The 21,941-nt window shown below is 45.0% G+C and overlaps 2 protein-coding genes across 5 annotated transcripts; both read right to left on the reverse strand.

Annotated features, from left to right (window-relative positions):
• Positions 1-453: 453 nt before the first annotated feature.
• HSD17B8 (hydroxysteroid 17-beta dehydrogenase 8) lies at positions 454-9,854 on the reverse strand. Of its 3 annotated transcripts, none has more exons than XM_033923032.1 (9): positions 9,716-9,854; positions 7,707-7,909; positions 7,123-7,239; positions 6,944-7,039; positions 5,988-6,073; positions 4,465-4,549; positions 2,823-2,865; positions 1,469-1,543; positions 454-777 (listed from the first exon to the last, which is right to left on the reverse strand). In XM_033923032.1, the coding sequence occupies exons 1-9, from the start codon at positions 9,759-9,761 to the stop codon at positions 761-763; spliced, it is 768 nt and encodes a 255-aa protein (XP_033778923.1). In that variant the 5' UTR covers positions 9,762-9,854; the 3' UTR covers positions 454-760. The 3 variants fall into 3 exon arrangements, with proteins under 3 accessions (XP_033778923.1, XP_033778924.1, XP_033778925.1); XM_033923033.1 differs by lacking the exon at positions 9,716-9,854 and adding an exon at positions 9,324-9,652; XM_033923034.1 differs by lacking the exon at positions 9,716-9,854 and adding an exon at positions 9,237-9,365.
• Positions 9,855-11,800: 1,946 nt separating this feature from the next.
• SLC39A7 (solute carrier family 39 member 7) lies at positions 11,801-21,790 on the reverse strand. 2 transcript variants are annotated; one of them, XM_033923846.1, is made up of 8 exons: positions 21,357-21,790; positions 18,961-19,374; positions 18,318-18,486; positions 18,040-18,120; positions 17,801-17,929; positions 17,559-17,705; positions 14,798-14,994; positions 11,801-13,100 (listed from the first exon to the last, which is right to left on the reverse strand). In XM_033923846.1, the coding sequence occupies exons 2-8, from the start codon at positions 19,369-19,371 to the stop codon at positions 12,849-12,851; spliced, it is 1,386 nt and encodes a 461-aa protein (XP_033779737.1). In that variant the 5' UTR covers positions 19,372-19,374; positions 21,357-21,790; the 3' UTR covers positions 11,801-12,848. The 2 variants fall into 2 exon arrangements, with proteins under 2 accessions (XP_033779737.1, XP_033779736.1); XM_033923845.1 differs by having other exon boundaries at positions 21,300-21,790.
• Positions 21,791-21,941: the final 151 nt, after the last annotated feature.

Consider the following 21,941-nt stretch of genomic DNA (forward strand, 5'->3'; position numbering starts at 1 on the left):
TCGAGGAGCGCAGAGAGAGGGGGGACATGATCGAGACGTTCAAGTATCTTACGGGCCGCATCGAGGCGGAGGAAGATATCTTCTTTTTCAAGGGTCCCACGACAACAAGAGGGCATCCGTTGAAAATCAGGGGCAGGAAACTACGAGGTGACACCAGGAAATTCTTTTTCACTGAAAGAGTGGTTGATCGCTGGAATAGTCTTCCACTACAGGTGATTGAGGCCAGCAGCGTGCCTGATTTTACGGCCAAATGGGATCGGCACATGGGATCTATTCACAGGGCAAAGGTAGGGGAGGGACATTAAGGTGGGCAGACTAGATGGGCCGTGGGCCCTTATCTGCCGTCTATTTCTATGTTTCTATGTTTACCTCTCCCTAGCTTTCACCGTCACCTTTTCAACCTGTTTGAATACCTTAAGATCATCACATACAATCACACCCAAGATGACACAATGGCTTCAAAGATTCATTTTTATTAAAAAGGATTTTAGCATACAAAGTACTCAGGTGGTCTGTTGTCCTTCTAGCCTGGTGACATCAGGAGGTGCCATCCTTATGACCCACTTTGTGAAGGTGCCATTTTACGTTCCTGTTCACTGAAAACATTTAGCGCGGAGGTGCCTTTCTTGATCCCTTCAAATGTTCTCGTCTTCTGGAGGCACGGCCTTAAATTATTACTAGAATCGCATGATTAAAGAGCGATTAGCGAATGGCTCTGCACCAGATTCCCGCAGAACCTCATCTCGCCGATGCATTTCGGTTACAGATAGAGTCCACCTGCAGAAGGGAGCAGAAAAGACGGGTCTGTATCCCCTTCAGAAAAAAAATGACAGAAGTGGGTTCAGAGGCAGAGAAGTGGGGGGAGCAGACGCCCCAAAGCTGAAGACAGGAGAGGATGAGGAGCAGCCACCCCTTGGCTGGGGGCAGAGAGGGGGAAGCGGCAGCAGCCCCAGGCCTAGCGAGCTGTGGGAATAATTACTCTGAGGCTGGAGGAAGAGAACGGGGGGAGCAGCCGCTCTGGGGATGGAGGAAGAGAGGTGAGCAGCCGTCTCTAAGCCTACAGTGGAATTATATAACTGGTTAGGCTGGTTGAAGACCCGAGTTCCATCAAATCCAACCTTAATGCATGCTAACATTTTCTGAAATCTAAAATGAATGCATGAAAATTTAAAAAATAAAAAAGTCCTAAAATCATGCAAAAAGCCCCCACAAACCAAATTCAAACTTGAAAATTTCCATCTTGTGCTCAGCCCTGGCATCTGTAAAATTCTGCCACACTGAATCAAATTATTTCCGAACCCCCAGATCGGATTCAGCCCCTTTCCCTGGAGTGCAAGTGCTTCATCGGACCCAGGCACCCAGCAATCTCTTTCTCAAGGAAACACCTGCCCATAGTTCCTCTCTCTCTCTCTTCCTTAGGCGTTTGTACTGGCTGTACTGCCACTTGCTGGCGAGACACAGTATGTACCTGTCACTTCAATGCTGGCTCCAGTGATGTAGCTACTGTCGTCGGAGGCCAGGAAAGCGCATACGTCGGCCACATCTGAGCAAAAGGACAACAGGTTACTGTATAACGAATTTCACACTCGCAGCCCAGGGTGATTCTAACAGGAAGCAGCTGCTCTGTAGATCTTACATCTGTCTACACCTCGAGATGATATCAACTTTTGTACCAGGAAGGACATTCAAACTTTGCACAGCTGTAATCCAGATGTATACAAAAGAGCAGGAAAAGTGCAAAATTCCGCCTCCCCCAATATTTTTTTTAATTTCAAAGTGGGGTAATGGAATCAATTCCCTCCCCTCCCCATCCTAAGGGCACTTTTACAAAGCCGCAGTGACATTGCTGAGGTGGTAAAAGCGCTGAAGCCCACAGGAATTGAATCGGGCTTCATAAAAGGGGCCCCGATTCTACAAGTGGTGCCTGCCGCGTGCCAGAATTGCAGCTCCCAAGGTTCTAGAAATGTAGGCCAGGGTTTTACAGGCCTACATCTCTGGCACCCTGAATCAAGCCATTGTGACATCATTGATAAGGTTGGCTCTTATTGGTGGATTGAGACATTGTGACATCACAATATCAGCTCTTGGGGAGGTTATCAACTTGGTTATCAACAGTTAAATTGAGTTATTTTGCCACTAACTGGTGCGATTTATCACAGGTCCCATTTAATGCAGTGAGACCTAGTTACTATTAACTCAGGTTACCAGTACAATAGGGAGAGTTCTGTTGGTAGACAGTTCATTAACTCTTTCCCCTCCTCTTTAGTTCTTATAAAACAGTAAAATAGCCTATCTTGACGGTCGCCCATGTTGATGCCCCCTCCCTAATGTCAAATTATACACTGTAGGGCACCAGCACAGGGGACACCGTCAGTAGCATGCACGACACTGGCGTGCCAGCAATCCCGCATCGACATTTGCACGCAGAGACAAGTGGGTGCCCAAAGGGAGGGGGATTGTTGGTGCACCAATGTAAGTATAGTGGGGGAATTTTGTGGGAAAGATCGCGTCGGCATTGAGCACCCTCCCTCAAGAGTGCTAATTTTTGGGGGGAGGCGGTTCCCCCCACATCCTTCCTCAGAGCACAAAACACCCATTGCGGACGAGTTGTAAATTTAGTGGAGGGTTCCCCCCCGTCAAGCAGAGTGCAAGTGTAGTGGGGAGTTCCCCCCCATACCCCCCTTCAGAGCAAAAAAATGAAGTAATATGGCGGAGCGGGATTGTCGGTGCACTAATGTCCGGCACGCTTTTGACGGGTCACCCCAGAACAGTGAAGACCTTTGGTTAGAGGTACAGGCAGAACCCCCCCCCCCAAATCATACCTGAAGGATCCCCGAGTCGCCCCAGTGGTATCATTCCTGCAACCTGAAGAGAGACCAGAAGACATAAAACACACGGACAACCTGAACAGATACATATGACCTGGCACCCCAGTGCCCCACAGATAAATCCGCATAGGAATATCCAGGGCTGGCTCGACCATTAGTTAAGACTATGCAGCCACTCAGGGCAGCAGCTTCTGAGAGGTGGCAAAGGACAGGGGCAGTCAAAGCAAAACAATTGGCTCCCGACAGCCAGACAAACTGAAAGAACAATCAGTGCATTCATTTACCTGCAGAGAGGGTGAGTAATCTTCAACCCGCCCATTTACCTGGGTAAACAGTTTGTGGAAACTGCCCTTACAAGATTCCCTTGTAAATGTGTGGTTTCCTTTCAGGAAATTAAATATGTATTTTTTGAACCTCTCTATGCATCCAGAATGAACCAGGATGTGTGGTGTTAATTATTGGAAGGCCGTAACTGCTCTTTCACTTAGAACTCTTAATTTGGTTAATGTATCCCTTCCCCTAGGGTTTGCTTTCTTCTTTTTTTCTCCTCCACCTATTGTGGACTATGTTGAATGTAATATTTTCTTATGTTAATTTTCCTTATCAGCATGTACTGATTGTATTGTATTTCAGTATTTCCTTATCATTGTGATGTAATGATAATTTTGAAATGATAAATAATAATAATAATAATAATAACTAGTTTGTGTTGGTGATACACACTAAAGTTTAATATAGTAGAATCTCAGTTATCCGGCACCCATGGGGATTGGTGGATGCCAGATAACTGTTTTTGTGGTTGCCAGAGAGTTACTGTATAATACAGTACTGTACAAGGAGTGTCTGCCAGATCGCAATTCCCTCCCTCCCGAAGCACTAGCGTGGCAGCAGTCCTGAGTGGCAACTCCCCTCCCCCCCTCCTCGAACCCTGAAGCAGCAGAGGCAGGCAGTGGTCCTCAGCTGTGAAGGCCCTTGCTCGCTCGCTCTCTTCCTTACCCGAAGCAGCAGCTGGTCAGCAGGAGGTAGCGCTCAAAACAGGCTTCTTGTGGCCGGCCCCAGCAGGGCCTTTCCTCTGACGCGTGACGGGCTTGAGGGAGAGAGGGGGGTTCGCTGCTCGGGACTGCTGCCGCTGGTGTTTTGGGGGACTTTTTTTTTTCCTTCGGCAATTTTTTTTGCCAGTTGGTGAGAGTACTAGTTAACTAAGATTCTACTGTATGTAAAAGTACAATGTCTTAGGTGGGGGGCAGATTAGAGGCCTGAATATTTAACTGATGGTGGGGGGGAGCCTAAGACTGGAAGTTCTCCTAGGATGTCCAATACACTTGCACCAGTCCTGGGAATACCACAAAAGCAGAAACCCTAGGGCTATATTCAGATGTAAATGCTCATTGAAATACCAATAGAAATAGGCATAATACCCCACATGGATGCACTCAAAGAACAAAAAACACCTGACGGATACGCTATTGTACAAACATTCATAGATACAGGCACACCCTAGACACACCCATTCTGTCGCTGAAACAATGCACCGGCGTGGAAAACCAGAATCATGCAAACAGTGGCCCCCGCACAAACAAATCTGCCAGGATGTCCTGACGTGCCACTGAATTCTAAGAGTTTATCAGCATCTTACCTTGTCCAGCACTTTCTGAGGGACTTTCTGCGTCATTGGTGTGTTGATGAATCCAGGCAGCACCGAGTTACAGCGGATGCCGTATCTGTTCCGAGAGAACCGCAAGGTGTGTGAACCTCATAAAACACACACACAACTGCACATTCATTCACACAACACACCTGTACTAGTACTCCTCTGTACTGTGCATGCACACACATACCAAGGAAGGGATGTACTGGTCTATACTGAACATGCACAAACACAGAAGACTGTGTTCATGTTTCTTGCACGTGGTACAATTCTGGAGACCACATCTTCAAAGAGATATAAACGGGATGAATTTGGTCCAGAGGACGACTACTAACATGGTGCGTGGTCTTTGACCCTATATGCTTTATGACAGACTTAAAGATCTCTATATGTATACTCTGGAAGGGGGGTAGGGAGAGGGGAGTTATGATAGAGATATTTATAGTACTCCCCAGAAATTCACAGGGGTTCCGTTCCAGGAACCCCAGCGAATTTTGGAAAAACCGCAAATGCGGTTTTTCGCCTGTCAAAAGGCAGGAGAGGCAGGTGAGGGCAGCTTGGGTGCTGGCGGATGCCGAAAATCACTCGTGGTATGCTCCGACCGCCTCTTCCTGTTACTAAAGTCAGGCTACACCAATCAGGAGCTGCCTTGACACGCAGCTCCTGATTGGTGTAGCCTGACGTTAGTACAGGAAGAGGCGGTTGGAGCATACTGCAAATTAGTGAGTCCGCGATTCGCAAATTCATGGGGGAACACTGTAAATACCTCCGTGCATAAATGCACATGAGGCGAGTCTCTTTCAATTTAAGGGAAGCTCTGGAATGAGGGGACATAGGATGAAGGTGAAAGGGGATTGACGTAGAAGTAACCTCAGAAAATACTTATTCATAGAAAGAGTGATAAATTCATGGAATGGTCTCCTGGTAGAGATGGTGGGGAAAAAATAATTCTATCTGAATTCAAGAAAGCTTGGGACAAGTAAGTAGGATAATTAAGGGAGTGAAAGGGAGAGTTGATGAGAGGATGGGCAGACTGGATAGCCCATTAGGGCTTTATCTGCCTTCATTCTTCTGCATTTCTTTGAAAAACACTGACACTTATCTAGTAAGTTTCTCTCTCTTCCTCTGGCCTGCGGTAATCGCTGCATTTCCCTGGTGAACACTAAAATACAGAACCAACATCTCCGCTCCTTGCCTCTATATCAGTGGTTCCAAACCCTGGCCTGGAGGACCACCAGCCAGTCGGGTTTTCAGGATAGCCCTAATGAATATGCATGAAAGAGATTTGCATATAATAGAGGTGACAGGCATGCAAATCTGCCCCATTCATATTCAATAGGGATATACTGAAAACCTTTGTAACCCGTTCTGGGCTCCTTTGGGAGAACAGTCTAATTTAATAAATAAATAAAAACTTGACTGGCTGGTAGTCCTCCAGGACAGGGTTGGGAACTACCGCTCTACATGATCACTGGCCCGCCGCCCACACACACACGCTCTCAGCAACCCACCTGGCCAGCTCTTTTGCAGCGGTCTTGGTTAAAGCCTCCACTCCAGCTTTTGATGCTGCATAATTTATTTGCCCCAAGTTCCCCACCTAGAGAGACAAACGAGGTTGCCTTAGTACCTAGCTCTAGGGAAGGCATGTGCTCTGCCCTCCGCTGTTCTTATCCTCTGCTCTAGGTTTGTCAGTTGACTCCAGATAGATCCGAGAGTGTTGATCCAGTCCTTTTAAAGAATCCAGTTTGGAATTCAGAACTACAAGTCCCTGCATGCAATGGGGTAAAACCTGGATTGGATCAACCCTGTTTGGCAAATCTGGAGCAAACTGACAACCCTACCATGTTCTATGAGCTTACATTACAGAAAGGAATTTTAAATTAGATATTAGGAAGCACTTTCTAAGTGTGAGGGCTTTGGTGGGGGGCAGGATAGAAATGAGATTTACTGAGTTTTACAGCAGGTTAGACACACATCGTTTTGGGAAGCTCTAAGTATAATGTCTGGAGGCAGAGACAGACCATGTTTTCTTGAGATCTTGCTCAGCTTCTTCTTTCTAAGATTCCCTGCCTCCCTGTGCTTCACTCTCAAGCTGTAAGTTTTCTAGATCAGCCTTTTCAATGTCAGAAACCAGTTGTGCAAGTAGTTGAAGCCTGTGTATTAAAGAGCTGCCCAATCGACCAATTCCAGAAGTCTTTGGCCAGTCCTGGTTTTGAACTTACATCCCAAAGACATATGGGATTTGTAGTCTCTGATTCTACCCACTGATAGTGATGCTGGTCCACAGTGCATCAGCAGTAACCTAAAATCTCTATCCTAGAACAGGGTAAGTTGACTGCACTGGAGTTGTGTATCTGGAATCTAATATAAGGGTATTGTGATTACATAAGAATAGCCATACTGGGTCAGAGCAATGGTCCATCTAGCCCAGTGATTTTACCTCTATTGCTCTAACCTTTGACCTTACCTTGCCCACGATGCTTCCTAAGTTGATTATAGAACCCTGGGAGGTACCACTGGCCACAAGTGCCCTGGCCACAGCTTGGGTGATGAGAAATGTGCCCTGGGAGAGAGGAGGCAAAGTCCATAAGAGAGAGACCTGATAACAGGTTTTAATACTCAGAATGCAGCCCAGTTGCTCCTTACCTTCAAGTTAACTTTCAGAACTGTGTCAAAGGCCTCTTCTGTCAGTCGAAGCAGAAATTCATCCCTGGTGATCCCAGCACTGTTCACAGAGATGCAAGGAGGACGTGAAAAACAAGACTGAGAAAAGAAAGGCACAAGGAAATAAGATGTGCAGAATCCATGGGTAGGAGACAAATTCCAATTTTCTACCTATGCGATGCAATTAAAAAAAAGGACAAAAGTTCTCTAACATCCTCAAGTGGAGGTAAAGCTGGAAACTGATGTCACCAGAGGGGATGATGATGTCATGGGCCACTTATCCAGAGAATGCCCTATGTGGCTGTATCTGAATAATCAATATCAGCCAGTTTCTGGATACTGGCATTGAATATCCGGATTTTTTTTTTTTTTTTACATTTAATCCCATAAATATTTTGTCTGCTTCTTTCACTTGCAAAACAATTCAGGATTCAGATACATACATTGGGCTGGCCACCTGAAACTTTCACTGTCTGCCCTTCATTCTCCTTATTAGGACAGCAAATCTCACTGTTTGGAATCTGGATGATGCTTAGAGTCTCTCTCTTCCCACCTTAGGCTGATACCTGGATTTGGCTCATTAGCTTCTCGACATTTTCTGAGGATGAGATATCAGCCACGAAGGCCATGTGCTTTTGCCCTGACTGGTCACATGACAACATCTGCACTGTCTCATTGGCTGCTGATTCGTTGAGGTCCACCACAGCTATGGCCGCACCTTCCTTTGCAAGTCTCTGTGCAACAGCTTGGCCGATCCCACTGCCTCCACCTGCCAAGAGAGAGAAGAGAGCAGGTTCATCCAAATTTACAACCCTAACACAATGCAATCTTGTGATGAGTTCAGGTGTGTATTGACATCCAACAACTGTGGATGTGGTGAGATACCAGGATCCTGGCCTAACCAAATTTTTGCCCTATACATAGGATCCAACTTTTCAAAATGATTGGAGGTGCTAAACCCAAGGTATCTGCGACCTGGAATGGCCACTGTAAAAACAAGATACTGGGCTAGAAGGACCACTGGTCTGACCCAGTGTGGCTATTCTTATGAATGTGATGTACCCATCCTTGGGTACAGAGTTTGCTCAAACATCCACAGAGTAGGCTCCTATGGCCCCATATGATTGAAGCAACTGTGCCAAGAATGTGTAGCCTTTAATGAAGGAAGCAAATAACTACAAATAGTGGCTGCATATACTGTTGCAGGATTTGCTCATATCTACTCCTACTCTAGCTGAAATAATTTTCCTGCAACTTATATAAGCACTAGGATGGCACGGCCAGAAATCCCAGGCTAGAACTGGGTAACTTGGCATCTTGGAAAGCATATTGGCATAGGAAAGCATATTGTGTTGACATTGTATGTTATTGCCACAATCCGTACTGTTATTTGAATATGTTTACTGCTGTACAAAGTAATTGTTTATTGCCTCTGTTCAGCTTATTTTTGCTGCACATCACCTTGGGGGAATTTCTTCAGAAAAGGTGGGAAATCAATCCTAATAAATATAGTAAGAAGTTGAAATGAGTAGGGGCATAGATTTGAGTGACCCACAGGCTCACTCAGTCACGGCAGCAGCATAAGTCAATGGGAGAACTGAGAGTAACGGTAAGATCTGAACTGCCTAGTGCCCCCCCCCCCTTAAAAAAAGAAATGTTAATCTCAGACCCTCTAAAACAGGGATCTCAAAGTCCCTCCTTGAGGGCCACAATCCAGTCGGGTTTTCAGGATTTCCCCAATGAATATGCATTGAAAGCAATGCATGCACATAGATCTCATGCATATTCATTGGGGCAATCCTGAAAACCCGACTGGATTGCGGCCCTCAAGGAGGGACTTTGAGACCCCTGCTCTAAAATCAGTATTGGCCACATCAGTTTGGAGAGGAGGTGGCAGAAGTTGGTATGTCTGTCCCAGAGCTTCCAATTTACCCAGTTCCCAGAGAAAGATTGACCATTTCTGAATTTCAGACAACCTTATCTTGCTAGTTGCAAATTGGATAAAATCAAAGATCAAAACTTGGACTGGCCCTGAAGCCTCCCTCCAGGAAATGGATAACTTGGCAGCTCTGTACCTTCAACCAAAAAAAAGATACCTTCAGCTCAGGCCCCTAGGGCTCTTGTCAAAGCCACGCTCTTCATTTGTAATTACTGTATACATTTCCCAACTAAGGCATTGTCACCTGATTGTGGAGCGCGGTGCATTTTGGGAAGCCTAGTCCTGCTTTGCCTACCAAAGCTAGGCCATAAGAGCCTTAGCCTTGCTTTGCTGAGTTTGATTGGGGATGGAGATGGGGAATAGGGACAAGAAAGGTGATTGGATTAAAAAAACAAACAAAACAGCCTTATTGAGGCTCTCGAAATTCCGATCCAAGGCGGGCTCCGGTTTTGGCACTGCAAGGAGACAACTACAACTCCCAGCATTCCCTACCGCGCTCCGCCCCCCACTAGAGCTGAAAAATCAAAAAAAGTCAGGGGAACGTATCGCGTCCCACCCCGAACCCTTTTGGATTGCACGGCACAATTCACCCCGAGAGCCCAAAGCCTCCGCACCCGCCCTCCGAGCGCTCAGCACCTGTCACCATCGCCAGCCTCCGCATTAAGCGCAAGGGCGCCGCCATCGCTCCGGAAGTACGTCACTGAGACGGTCACGTGATCGCTGGTCTCGTACCCCACGAGTTTGACAGGTGGAGGCTCTTGCTGGGCTTCTAGGGCTCCGATCTAGCCCATGTTCCATTCTTCTCAACCCTCTCTTGAAGGCACAATCGAGTGAAAGTTTTGGGGGGTTTTTTGTAAACGTAATTGTCCTTTAATAATCGTCATTAAAGTACAGTGGAACCTTGGTTTACGAGCATAATTCGTTCCAGAAGCATGCTCGTAACCCAAATTGCTCGTATATCAAAGCAAGTTTCCCCATAGGAAGTAAGGGAAACTGCTTTGATTGGTTCCACCTCCTCCCCTCCCCCCCCCCCCCCAAGGCTACCGGCGCTGCTCCATTCTCCCCCCACCTTGAGGAATCCAATGCTGTTCCAACCCCCCCCCCCCCCGCGATCCAGCATCCCCCCAATGATCCGGCATCACCCCCTCCACCGCGATCCTACTTCCCCCCCCCCCCCCCGAGCAGTCAATGACGCCCTTTACCCGACTTGGCACCAGTGCCGGTGCCCGAAGATCCTCCCTCTTCTGGCACGGCAGGGCGGTGCGTCGGAGATCCTCCTTCTTCTGGGCTGGACTGGCTTTGAGCATGCGCAAATGCTCAAAGCCAGTCCAGCCCAGCCCAGAAGAAGGAGGATCTCCAACGTACCACCCAGCCCAGGCTGCGCCAGAAGAGGGAGGATCTTCGGGCACGGTGTCAAGTCGGGTAGGGGGTGTCATTGACTGCTCGGGGGGGGGGGGGGAAGAGTAGGATCGCGGTGGAGGGGGGAAAACGCGAGCAGGGGGGGGGGATGCCAGATCGCTGGGGGGGGATGCCGGATCGCGGGGAGGGGGGCACTCGTACAGCGAGGCAAGCTCGGTTTACGAGGCACCAAGTTTGCGAATGTTTTGCTCGTCTTGCAAAACACTCGCAAACTGGTGCACTCGTAAACCGAGGTACCACTGTACAATGGTACCTTGGAATCCGATCTTAATCCATTCCAGACCCCCGTTCGAGTTCCAAGACAATTTTTCCCATTGAAAAGAATAGAAACTGGATTAATCCGTTCCTTGGTCCCACAAACTCTGCAAGATCGGGCCTAACTGGCAGAAACAGCAAAATCGGGACCCCCAGCAGCAAGACAGCAAGATCGGCAATGGCAGCTGCAAGTGGTGTTCAGCCCAAAGCTTCCCTCCCAGGCGGAAACAGGAAGCTGGGTCAGAGGGGAAGCGTTGGGCTGAGCACTGCTTGCAGTTGGGATTCCGGGGCAAAAATGAAGACAAAAAAAAAAGTTCAGATTCCAAATCGTTCGCGTTCTGGGGAGTTTGGATTCCGAGGTACCACTGTAGTAGCAATCTGTGTCGGGCCAATTCCAAGGTCTGCCCCATGTGCCTCCCATCTTTTCATTTTTTTTTTTTCAGTATTCCTTACTAAAAGCATATGCATGAGAGTGAGGACCAAGCCTATGCAAATCTATCGCATAGAAATATAACTGCGGATAAGCCAACTGGCCCATCTGTTGAATCCACTATCTCATGCATATGCATTGCGATAATCTTGAAACCTACTTAGCTAGGGGTAGCTCCAGAACAAACATGGAAACATGATGGCAGATAAAGGCCAAATGGCCCATCCGCAGTAACTCTCTTTCAGAGAAGGTTGAAAAGCTATGATCTAAGATCTATTCCTAGGACCCATGAGACTCAGACCATACATTAAAGACTCCCCTTATCCCTTTCGTTTTTTTCCATTCCTTTTTTTTTTTTAAATTTCATGCAATGTATCCTACCCACTTCCCTTATGTAGCATGCTTTGTGTGTAATGTTCATTTGTAGTCTGTTTTTCCCCATTTTTATATTTTTTTAAATTACTTATTTTTTTTATAATCTTTGTATAATTATAAACTGCTTTGGATTCAAAAGCAGTATATCAAGACGAAATAACCTTGAAACTTTAGGCTTCGCTCCCCACTACACTTCAAACTCTTCTTTTGAGATAAACAGACAGATAAGACAAACACATCTGCATGGTTCCATTTTTTTATTCTCCCTTCTTCATTTATAAATTCTCATGTGTTCCCTACACTGTATACCTGGTTGTAGACATTTCAGCATAAAAAAAGCAAAGGTTACACCATCACAAACACAGCTAAAGAAAATAATTAACCCCCCCCCCTCTGCCTTTGATGTTGAAGTGGAAACATTCGGTGCCTTCCTAGAGCCTCACTACTGGCTTATCTATCACTACCCATCAGATTTCAGCAAACATTATCAGATGCCTGTGAATATACAGAAGTGTGATTATACTCCAGCATGAGTCACTAATGAGCTTCCTTTCTTTCCATCACACATCGACTGATCAGATCCAGTGCTCATTATTAGCCTTTCCCTATTACACATGGCATGGCAGTCCCATGCCTCTATAAGCAATGACTGTGCAGACAAAATTTGAATATTTGCTACTTTCCCCCCACTTCCACAAATAATCTCTTTCATACTGGACTCTGTTCTTAACACCCCCCTCATGGCAGTTGTTCCTTGGGGCTCCCACAATGCTTTTCTGTCATAGGCAGTAACCAGAAAGAGCTTATTTTTCACAGCAGGTCTTGGGTTCCTCTCTAGCTTTCATAGACCATGCCCAATATGGTGGTAAACTCACTCAAGGGAAGAGGCGTGTAGTTCTGCTCTACAAAACTGTGAAGGGAAAACAGCAAAGCATGTGCACTTAAGGAGGGAAATCTTCAAAAATAATTAAAAAAAGGAACTGGAGGAAGTCCCAAAACTACAACTAAAGGGCATACAGAAGGTCTCTTTCTGCTTTGTTTCATTTGAGCAAGACGAGACACTATTTGGTCCTCCTTCCACTAAATTAAAAAAAAACAAAAAACAACAAAATAATAAAATAGAAAATAACCGCCATTGAAATATTTATCCCATCTCTCCTTAAAAGGAGAAAACCAGTCCTGTGTTTCACACACACAAGTCCATCTGTCTTTGGCAGCAGCCGATCCTTTTCCTCCAGATACCGTCTGTACATGTGGTGGACAAGAGGTCAGATAAAGCCCAGTCTATATTTACTCATACGCAGCAATAAGTACCATCATCCCCACCCCAAAGAGCATCCCCAGGATCTCCAGCAGGGACTGGAAGGGCCTGGAGTCCTGCAGCAGCTCTGGTATCACCGCAACCGTAGCCACGTAAATGAATCCGCCAGCCGTGAAGGGCAGAATCCAGGCTGTGGCGGCTTCTCCAATGCCTTCCGCCAAGAGAGAACTGGTTGTACCAGCTAGCGCCCCCACAGCAGTGATCAGCTGCAGGAACATGGCCTGAAGGGAGAGGAAATGACACTTATCATCCTTATAAAATTATTGATAGCACAAGTCAATTATGGTATCCCAACAGTTTTTTATTTTAATTTAGTATCTGTTCTTACTACTTGATGAAATATAATCAAAATGTATTTATGTACCCTCAATATTCAGTCTGTAATGGTCAGTGAACTTAAAAGGGGCTGACCGCTGTGGCCTGAATCCAACCCAGTTATTCAATGCCAGGCCTAATCTGGGCATTGAGTACCCAGGTCTCTAGTGGTTGCAGGAAGCTACCTAGGTGTTGGCAGATTTCAGACTGGTTCCTGGAGAAAGTTAGGGCAGCCTTTTTTTCCTGTTAACAGAGTACAGTCTGTTCTCATTATTCGTCTGTGAAAATGTTTGCAAACCGTGATTGTCGCACATAATAAAATGTAGAGTCTATGGGAAAATAGAGGTTAGTGCTTGGCCTTGAGGTGCTTAAAATTGTGTCACCCAGTGACACAATTGTCCCCCCCACCAATGTTTTTGCTTTAAACACTTTTTTTTTATTAAGCAGCAGTTAGAAAACAGCTAACCAGTTCTAAAACGATGGTCCAGACATTTGAAATAGTCTTCTTACCCATTATATTAAACTTTCCTAACTCATAATTGAGCTCCCAAACCCACAATTCCCAATGTCTCGCAAAATCCCTTCAGGTGTAAGCTGATGTGATGCTGAAGCAGGACCTCAGATAACTTATCATATTCCCCCAAATGCCTGGACCCAACACCTCCTAATGTTTGTTTAGGGGTTTTGTTTTGGGTTTTTTTTGGAGCTTTATTATTCTGTGGTCTTACTGTTTGTCTATGTTGGTTTTAAGCTTGTGTGTAACCTGCTTTGGACTTTTCTAGGAACTAGAAGTAAATAACAAATTGAATTACAGAGAGAAGATGCCCTCAGGGCAGTGATCGGTTGCAACAGCTAAAGGGGAGGAAGAATGGAATAGCGAATAAGAAAATGAAAACATGAAGAACAAAGACCTTTCTGTATCTTTAGAAGCACCATATTTGCCGGAATATTTGCCTGTTCAGTGTCCCCTCCCCTATAAGGCTCTGACTGCACCCAGCCCCCTCCCTGCCAGGCACTGCTCAAAATCCCCTTCTCTCCCAGACTTTCCACCCTGTCCCCCCTCCCTGCCCTGTCTGTCCTACCTCCTCTACCGATGGAATCCCTGGTGGTCCAGCGGGTAGGAGCCAGCTTACAGCGCTCCTGCCCCGCTGCTAACCCCTTTGGTGGTGGCTGCTGCGAGATCGGGTTTCTTCAGTCGCTGAGGGGCACTGAGCAGGAGTGCGCTTTGGTGCTCCTGCTTGGCGCTGAGCGGCTTTCTACCTGGCTCCCGCGAATTCTCGCGATTTGCCAGTCAGGAAGCCGCTCAATGCCAAGCAGGAGTGCGATGTCACTCAGCGGCTGAAGAAACCCGATCTCGCGGCAGCCACCACCGACTGGATTAGCAGCGGGGCAGGAGCGTGGAAAGCTCGTTCATGCCTGCTGCACCACTGGACCACCATGGATCCCAGTGGCAGAGGAGGTAGGACGGACAGGGTGCAGATTATCGGCATATAAGACACACCCCTTATTTGAAGTTTATTTTGAGGGGAAAAAAGTGGTCCATACAGAAATTAGGAACAAGAGCAACAACGGACTGGCAAGCTACCAAGACAGACAGACTGACCTTCCTCTTGCTGCATCCCGACTGTACCAGAATGGCAAAATCTCCAATCTCGTGCGGCACCTCATGCAGGAGAATGGTGGCAGTTGTGATGATGCCCACGTTGGTGCTCACCAGAAAGGAGGCGCCAATAGCCAGCCCGTCTGTGAAGTTGTGGGTGAAGTCTGCCGCCAAGTTCAGGTACCCGGAGACCTTCATGTCTGCAACCGGAAAGGGGACAAGAAGAAGTTAGAGAAAACCTGTCTGAGGCATCAAGTGAACGTTTTAAGGTTCCAAAGTCACCCACCTTCAGTGGCAAAATCACCACAAAATGCGTGCTTTGGTACTAAAAAAAAAATAAAACCGCCCATGTGTACCTCAGCCAGCAACCAGGAAACAAACTTTTCATACTATGTCACCTAATAAGCCACTAAGATTAGAACCACGGTTTCAACAATTCCACACCAAAACAAATCACCAACAAACTGTGTCCTAAACGATCAGCTCAAGAAACACACCAGCAAACCATCTTTACTTGATCATCCTAGCATGATACCAGTAACTCCAGAAAATAAAATCATGCCACAAAAACCATACACAGTCACATAGTAACATCACAAATGAGATGGGCCAGTTTGGTCCTTGTTTGCCATCAATTTTAGGTACATGGGCACATAAATTCAAAAATATAATTGCCCTTCATTTTGCTGGGTTGTTGGGGTTTTTTTTTTTTTTAACATCTCCCCCCCTTCCTCTGCACTCCATATCTGGTCCGAGTTTCAAGTTTTATTATAATTTGATGAAACCGCTTATTCAAAATTTACTAAGCGAATTACAATAAAATAAACATAAATTTAGACATACTATTTAAAATTTGCATATAATAGGCTAGACCGACAAACTTACAGACAAAATTGATGCACAAGGAGTGAAGGGATAAAGTTACAAAATTAGCGCTTTGAAGAAGAAAAAGAGAACCATGAATGGAAAGGACACAAGGGAGGGCAAAGTGTATCTTTCGGGGGCCACTACTTCACTGCTTAAATATGAATTAAAGATTAAAAGCATCTTTAACCCTTTCAGGACCAAGGGACATATTTGTCCCATAACTTTAAAATCCTATAAATTTTGATTGGGATAGTCTACAGTTCTAAATTTGATATGTACGGATTCCATATGATACTGCCTTTATGTAAACAAACTGGTTCCGACATTCATTCATTAGCGTCGTTGCCAGATTGACGAGAAGATTCACTTGCCACACAGTCCATAAGCCAGAAGTTTGATTTTTTTTTAAAAAAATAATGATATTTCACAAAAAAAATCAATTTTTTGGCATCTGCAAGCCCTTTTTACCATAAAAATGTCGTCAAAACCACAAAAATTGGCCTACGATCCTTATGGTCCTGAAAGGGTTAAAAAGAAAGCTTTTTAAGTTATTTTTCAAACGACTAAGGTCCTTTTCCTCTCTTATATATTGGGGTAAAGTGTTCCAGAGTTGGGAGGCCATCACTGAAAACATATCATGGCGTCTGGTTCCGATCACTTTCAAAGACTATTTAAGAGCTTTTGAGCTGTAGAACGGAGCAAACGTGGTGTATCGTAAGGAATAAGCATTCTATTAATAAACTGCAGTTCGTTGGTGGACAGAGTTTTAAATACCATTAAATATTTTGGCTTTCACTACCACTGTTATTTTCAACTTTGAGTCTTTTAAGAGAGTTAACCCCAACACTCAGGCACCCCATCCATGCCTCAGGGCCACATTTTGAAAGAATTCCTCACTGCCACCATGATTAACGAGGCTGCTGTCCAAAGAAATCCATCCTCCCCACACTCTTAATGCTTTAACAATGACCCCACCACGGAGGTTACCTTTGGGGATGCTGTGCAGTTCGTGACATAATGTCTGTAGCGGACATGGTGAGGTACTTTATTGAACAACTTAGCACCATGGATTGAACGACTGAGATTAAAGCTATATTACCAAGATTTAGGTCTGTGAGGACTCATGAGTATATGATGGCTTAATAAGGATTTATGCCATTGGTCAAGATGTTATGATGTGATTTAATAATGTTATGATTATTTCATGGTTTTCGTTTTAGCTTGTAGTTTCTTGTTTAACAGCATTATTTTATGATTATGTTTGATTTTATGAATGCTGCTTTGCAATCTGCCTTTATTTCAATTCCACCTTAACAATAAACCTTGAAACTCCACAAACTCCCATCCTGACTGCGTTTGAAGAAATCTGAAGGCATAATAGCTTATCTTAGGAAATTGCATTGGCTTTTTGTTGGAAGCGAGAATTCTTTTCAAATTTGCTTGTATCACTTATAAGACTCGGGGGGGGGGGGGGGGTTATTTTACCAAGGCACGCTAAATGCCAACGTGCCCACAGAATATAAAAGGACCCCTCTATGTGGAAATATACGTTACATGTTGAAACATTTCAGACTTTCAGGTAATGAATGGCGTACATGTGGTTGTTCTTTGTTCTCTTTTCCATCCTTAAAAAGGATACAAGATTTCTTGAAAGAACTCTATCTTTCCAAGCTGGCAAATGGAGAAAAACATTAAGTGGTTTGATTGCGGCTTCTAATTCCTACCAAACCTTTAGGAAAAATGTTAAAACTTATCTTTTTGACGAATTTTTCATGCTATTGCTGTACTATCGCTGTTTTTGTCCAGCTTTTCATTATGTTAAACCGCACAGAACTGAGAGGTACTGCGATATAAAAATAAAATTTATTATTATTATTATGACTCCAGAATGCCTTACCAGATCCCACTGTCTGTGCTGGCTTTCTCTGAATTTTCTTTTTTGGTTTTTCAGGGGCATTTCCTTTCTTTCTCTGTCTGACGCCCTCTTTATTCTCCGTCTTTTCATCTCTCTCTTCTTCCTCCTCTTCAGAGCTCACCTTTGCAGCTAGAACAGCAAACAGAAGTTGGTTTCACTTGTGAATGGTGAAGGCCGGTTCTATCGAATGCCAGCAGAGTGGTCATTACTTCTGTTGTACGTACCAGGGGAGTGAATGTGGCTATGTCCGTGTCCTCCTTTTACATGGCGCACAAACTTCTCTACGATCAGAAATGCCACAATCCCAGCGAGGACCCAGAGTCCCACTAACATCATTTGAAAATGGTCATGACCTGTACAAAAAGAGAAAAATATAATCACACAATGTTTTTACACTTCTGAAAAAAAATAGCGATTCCCATCAACTGGTTGGCTGGAAGGAGCCAATCATTTCGGTCCTTACCTCCATGTGAGTGACCGTGTCCGTGTGCCTTCTCCTCAGAATGAGATTGGCCAACTTTCTCTTCCTGATGGGCGTGGGGCTCTAGGAGAGAGATGAGAGCCCATCAAATCACAGGACTGGCGAAGGTTTTCCTGAAGGATCAGAGTTGGACACTCAGTCAGGATGAGTGTTCCCAACACAGGAAATACTTACAGAGTATCTAGATCCTACTGCAGAATCCAATTTAAAAGAGGTATCTGGAGATGGAAGTTTTAAACTGTGACCCAAGAAAGACTCACCAAGAGCATGTGGGATCAGGTGCAAGAAGGCATCTCCCAAGAGTCCACCAGAGGCAAAGCTAAGGAGAAGTTTGAGTAAGGACTGGTGCTTGGACGTATTTGATTCCACAGGGATGAGGAAGAGGATGAGAAAGGGAGCTGCGCTTATCAGTAACGTGGCACCAATTGCCTGCAAACAGAAAACAAACCTAAGGTTATAATGAGCCTATTATGGCTGCCCCAGTGGTTCAGTGGCAGTTTTGTGTACTGACATGTGGAAGGTTCCCATTTCAAACCTTAAGTCAAATCTTTTGCTGTTTTGGTCAGTTAGAGTGGGAATGGTTTGGAGACAATATTTACAGTGCCCAAACAGATGAAAGGAGAAAGAGTACATCAAGCTTCAGTAAACTTGACTGCTAAGTGTCACATCTAGAGGCTGGATTTAAAGCCCATGATTCCAGAGGAGTTCTGAGTCTCTGGCTTAGGGCCAACACTACAATGGGGTGGAGGAAGTTTAAAATAGAGTAAAACTCCTGGGACGAATGTGAATGAAAGTGTGTAGTGTCAAATCCCAGCTCTAGAATTTTATTAAAATAAATAAGGAAATAAATATTAAGAAGTGTAAAAAAAATGTCTACTCAAGAAAGAGAGAATGGATACAGACATGGGTCCACAACTCCATAGGGTCCAATTTCTCCCTCTTGGTCTGCTGCTGAGGTTGGAAGCTGTCCTCAACTCTGGATGCCTCCTGCCTCATGCTCTCTAAATTTGCTTCTTTTGAGTATTTGTGTGCAGGTGCATGGTGGGAATGGCTGTGCGCATGGTGATGATTTTCATGGGAATGTCCGTGGTGGGAATGTGCATGTCCATGGTGAAGATCCTCATGGGAATGTCCGTGTCCATGGTGGGAATGTCCATGTCCTTGGTGCAGATCCTCATGTGAATGGCCGTGTCCGTGGTGAAGATCGTCATGTGAATGGCCATGACCGAAGACCTGCCATATCAGCAAAAACGACAGCAGCACGATTCTAAAGCAGAGTCCTGCTCTGCCTTGTGTCCCGGTTGCTAGTCCCATTTTCTGAGGGGAAAGAATGCAAGAGCATGGTTATTGTACAAACAATCAGGGGCATGGGAAGAGGTACTTACAGTAGCTTGCAAAAAGAAAACAATCTCTGCTAGCAGAGAAGGGGCTTTGTTTCTTCTCATAAGTTTTGCTTGGGTCAGCAGCCAACTCGGCAGAATATTTCCCAATCAGTATATGTATATGACAGTTTATGACAGCTGGCAAATGTATTAAGAAATGTCTTTAGATTGTTAATACTGATTTATTAGAGCAGGGGGATAAAAAGGGGTTTTTCCTTCTTTGAAGTCTGGTTTCTTCACCTTTGGTATTATCCAAAGGACTTATTATGCTTCACCTGCATCATGCCAGGACTTTGTTAGTGTGTTTTCCTTTATACCAGAGTTTTCCGTGATTTTCCCCTTCCTCTCATCCCCTCTTCAAAGCCCCAGGTGGCTTTGACATCCGGGCAGAAGGTAGACTGTGTCAGTGGTTGTGAAGCACAGGCATAGGGCCAAGTACTTGAAATTGTGTATGGTAAAAACTAAAAGGACAAATGGCTAACCCAACCCAAGTTAAACTACAAGGACAATCGTTACAGCATGACTCAGAAAGCATAAGAAATCAAACAATTATTACAATAAAGAAATCTCACAAAAACATATGCCATAGGTGGAAAATATATATGTTTAAACATTTTAAAATACTTTGCTTTTATGGCTTCATCCTGTTATGAGTGTACTATTATCAAAAAGGGATAAAAGGATCAATTAATAAGTTAGATTATTTCCATGCCCTTCCAAATTATCCCCCTGCTCTAATAAATCAGTATTAACAATCTAAAGACATTTCTTAATACATTTGCCAGCTGTCATAAACTGTCATATACTGATTGGCTGCTGACCTAAGCGAAACTTATGAGAAGAAACAAACAAGCAATACTTAACTCTTTTGCATGGCAACAGAGCCTCACACCTGTTATGATGAACACATCTCCTGGTCAAGAATAGAATTCTAAAGAAAATTATTTAGCAAGAGTATCTTGCAGGCAGGCAGGCAGGGCTTGGAATTGCTGATGTGGTAGGATTAAAAGGACATATGCGGGAAAAAGATAGATTTTCTGGTAAACAGGACATGCGTATGATGTGACACAGATATTATGAACCAATTAATGAATTAACAAATGTAATGACGTGTAAGAAATAACCAATAAAGATTTATCATGTGATTTAGACCAACGTGGTGCTGGCCACCAAGAAATGTATAAAATCAGGCCTTTAAGAGGAAGGAAGCAGAACAGACATCAAAGCATCCTCAGGCCTGAAGATCACATTCTGTTATTCTATATGCTGAATGATTGATTCTTGTAAGCTGTTACTGATTTGTTAATAAATATACTTATTGATTGATACCAGTATATAGAGTGTGAGGTCTCTATCTCGGGGTAGGCCTAGACAGCTCTCTTTGCAGTGGTTCCCAAACCTGTCCTGGGGGACCCCCAGCCAGTCAGGTTTTCAAGATATCCCTAATGAATATGCATGAGAGAGATTTGCACATCATGGAAGTGACAGGTATGCAAATCTCTCTCATGCATATTCATTAGGGATATCTTGAAAACCTGACTGGCTGGGGGTCCCCCAGGACAGGTTTGGGAACCACTGCAGTTTACAGAGTTCCTTCCTCATCTTTATCCCCATTGTCCTCAATATTTGCTCTCCAAGGACACCCCCCCTTTTGAAAGTTTGCCCCCCATTTCTGCCCCAGTGTATGCACGGACTTATAGCTTTGATTATCTTCAGGAAATCAAGGAGATAAAATCAGACGTGGAAAATCACGATTAGATCAGCCTGTTCGGCTGCTTGAATCACATATCCTTCCCCTCTTTCATCCCTAGACTGCTTTCCCCTTTCCCTCCCTCCCCCCTGGTTCTTTTCCCTCCTCACCCCCAGCTCTCTCCCGTCTCTTTGCTGCGTCTCTTCCTCTTCCTCCCGTCACAATACCTGCACAGCACAGCTCTACGTGGCTCACGCAGCGCCTCCCCGGTAATCTCGCGAGAACGCGTCAAAAAAAAAAAAACCCTCGCGAACTTAAGGGGACGCAGCGTGTCCTAACCCCTTCTGCGGGGCGGAAGTCATCGAGAGAGGCGAGGACGGGACTTTTCCGCCCCTCACAAACAAAAACCTGGGACACTGTTAATATAAGAAGATAAACATGGACCATTTAGCAGCATTTTTTGGAATGTAATAAGGATTTTTTTTTTTAGCTAAGTAAGCTTCGTAGCGATATGCTGAATAAAATACAGTATGTGCAAAGTTGGAATTTAGTTTAACAAATCGCTACGAAACTTGCCCAGCTAAAAAAAAAAAAAATCTTTATTACATCGCCAAAATGCTAATCAATTTTTATCTTCCTGTATCTGACTTAACTTTCCTCCTCTCTATGGCAGCCGCGAGTCGCGCGGCCGTTTCCGGGGGGCGCGCCGCCCGCGGTGCTCCCTGGGACGGCCTCGGTCCTCCCGCCCTCCGCGCGCAGCTCCCTGGGATAGGTGGTGGTGGTGGTTGCAGGCGGCGGAAGGCTGCGGCCTG

The sequence above is a fragment of the Geotrypetes seraphini genome, chromosome 16 (assembly GCF_902459505.1).
Source record: "Geotrypetes seraphini chromosome 16, aGeoSer1.1, whole genome shotgun sequence".
NCBI lineage: Eukaryota > Metazoa > Chordata > Amphibia > Gymnophiona > Dermophiidae > Geotrypetes > Geotrypetes seraphini.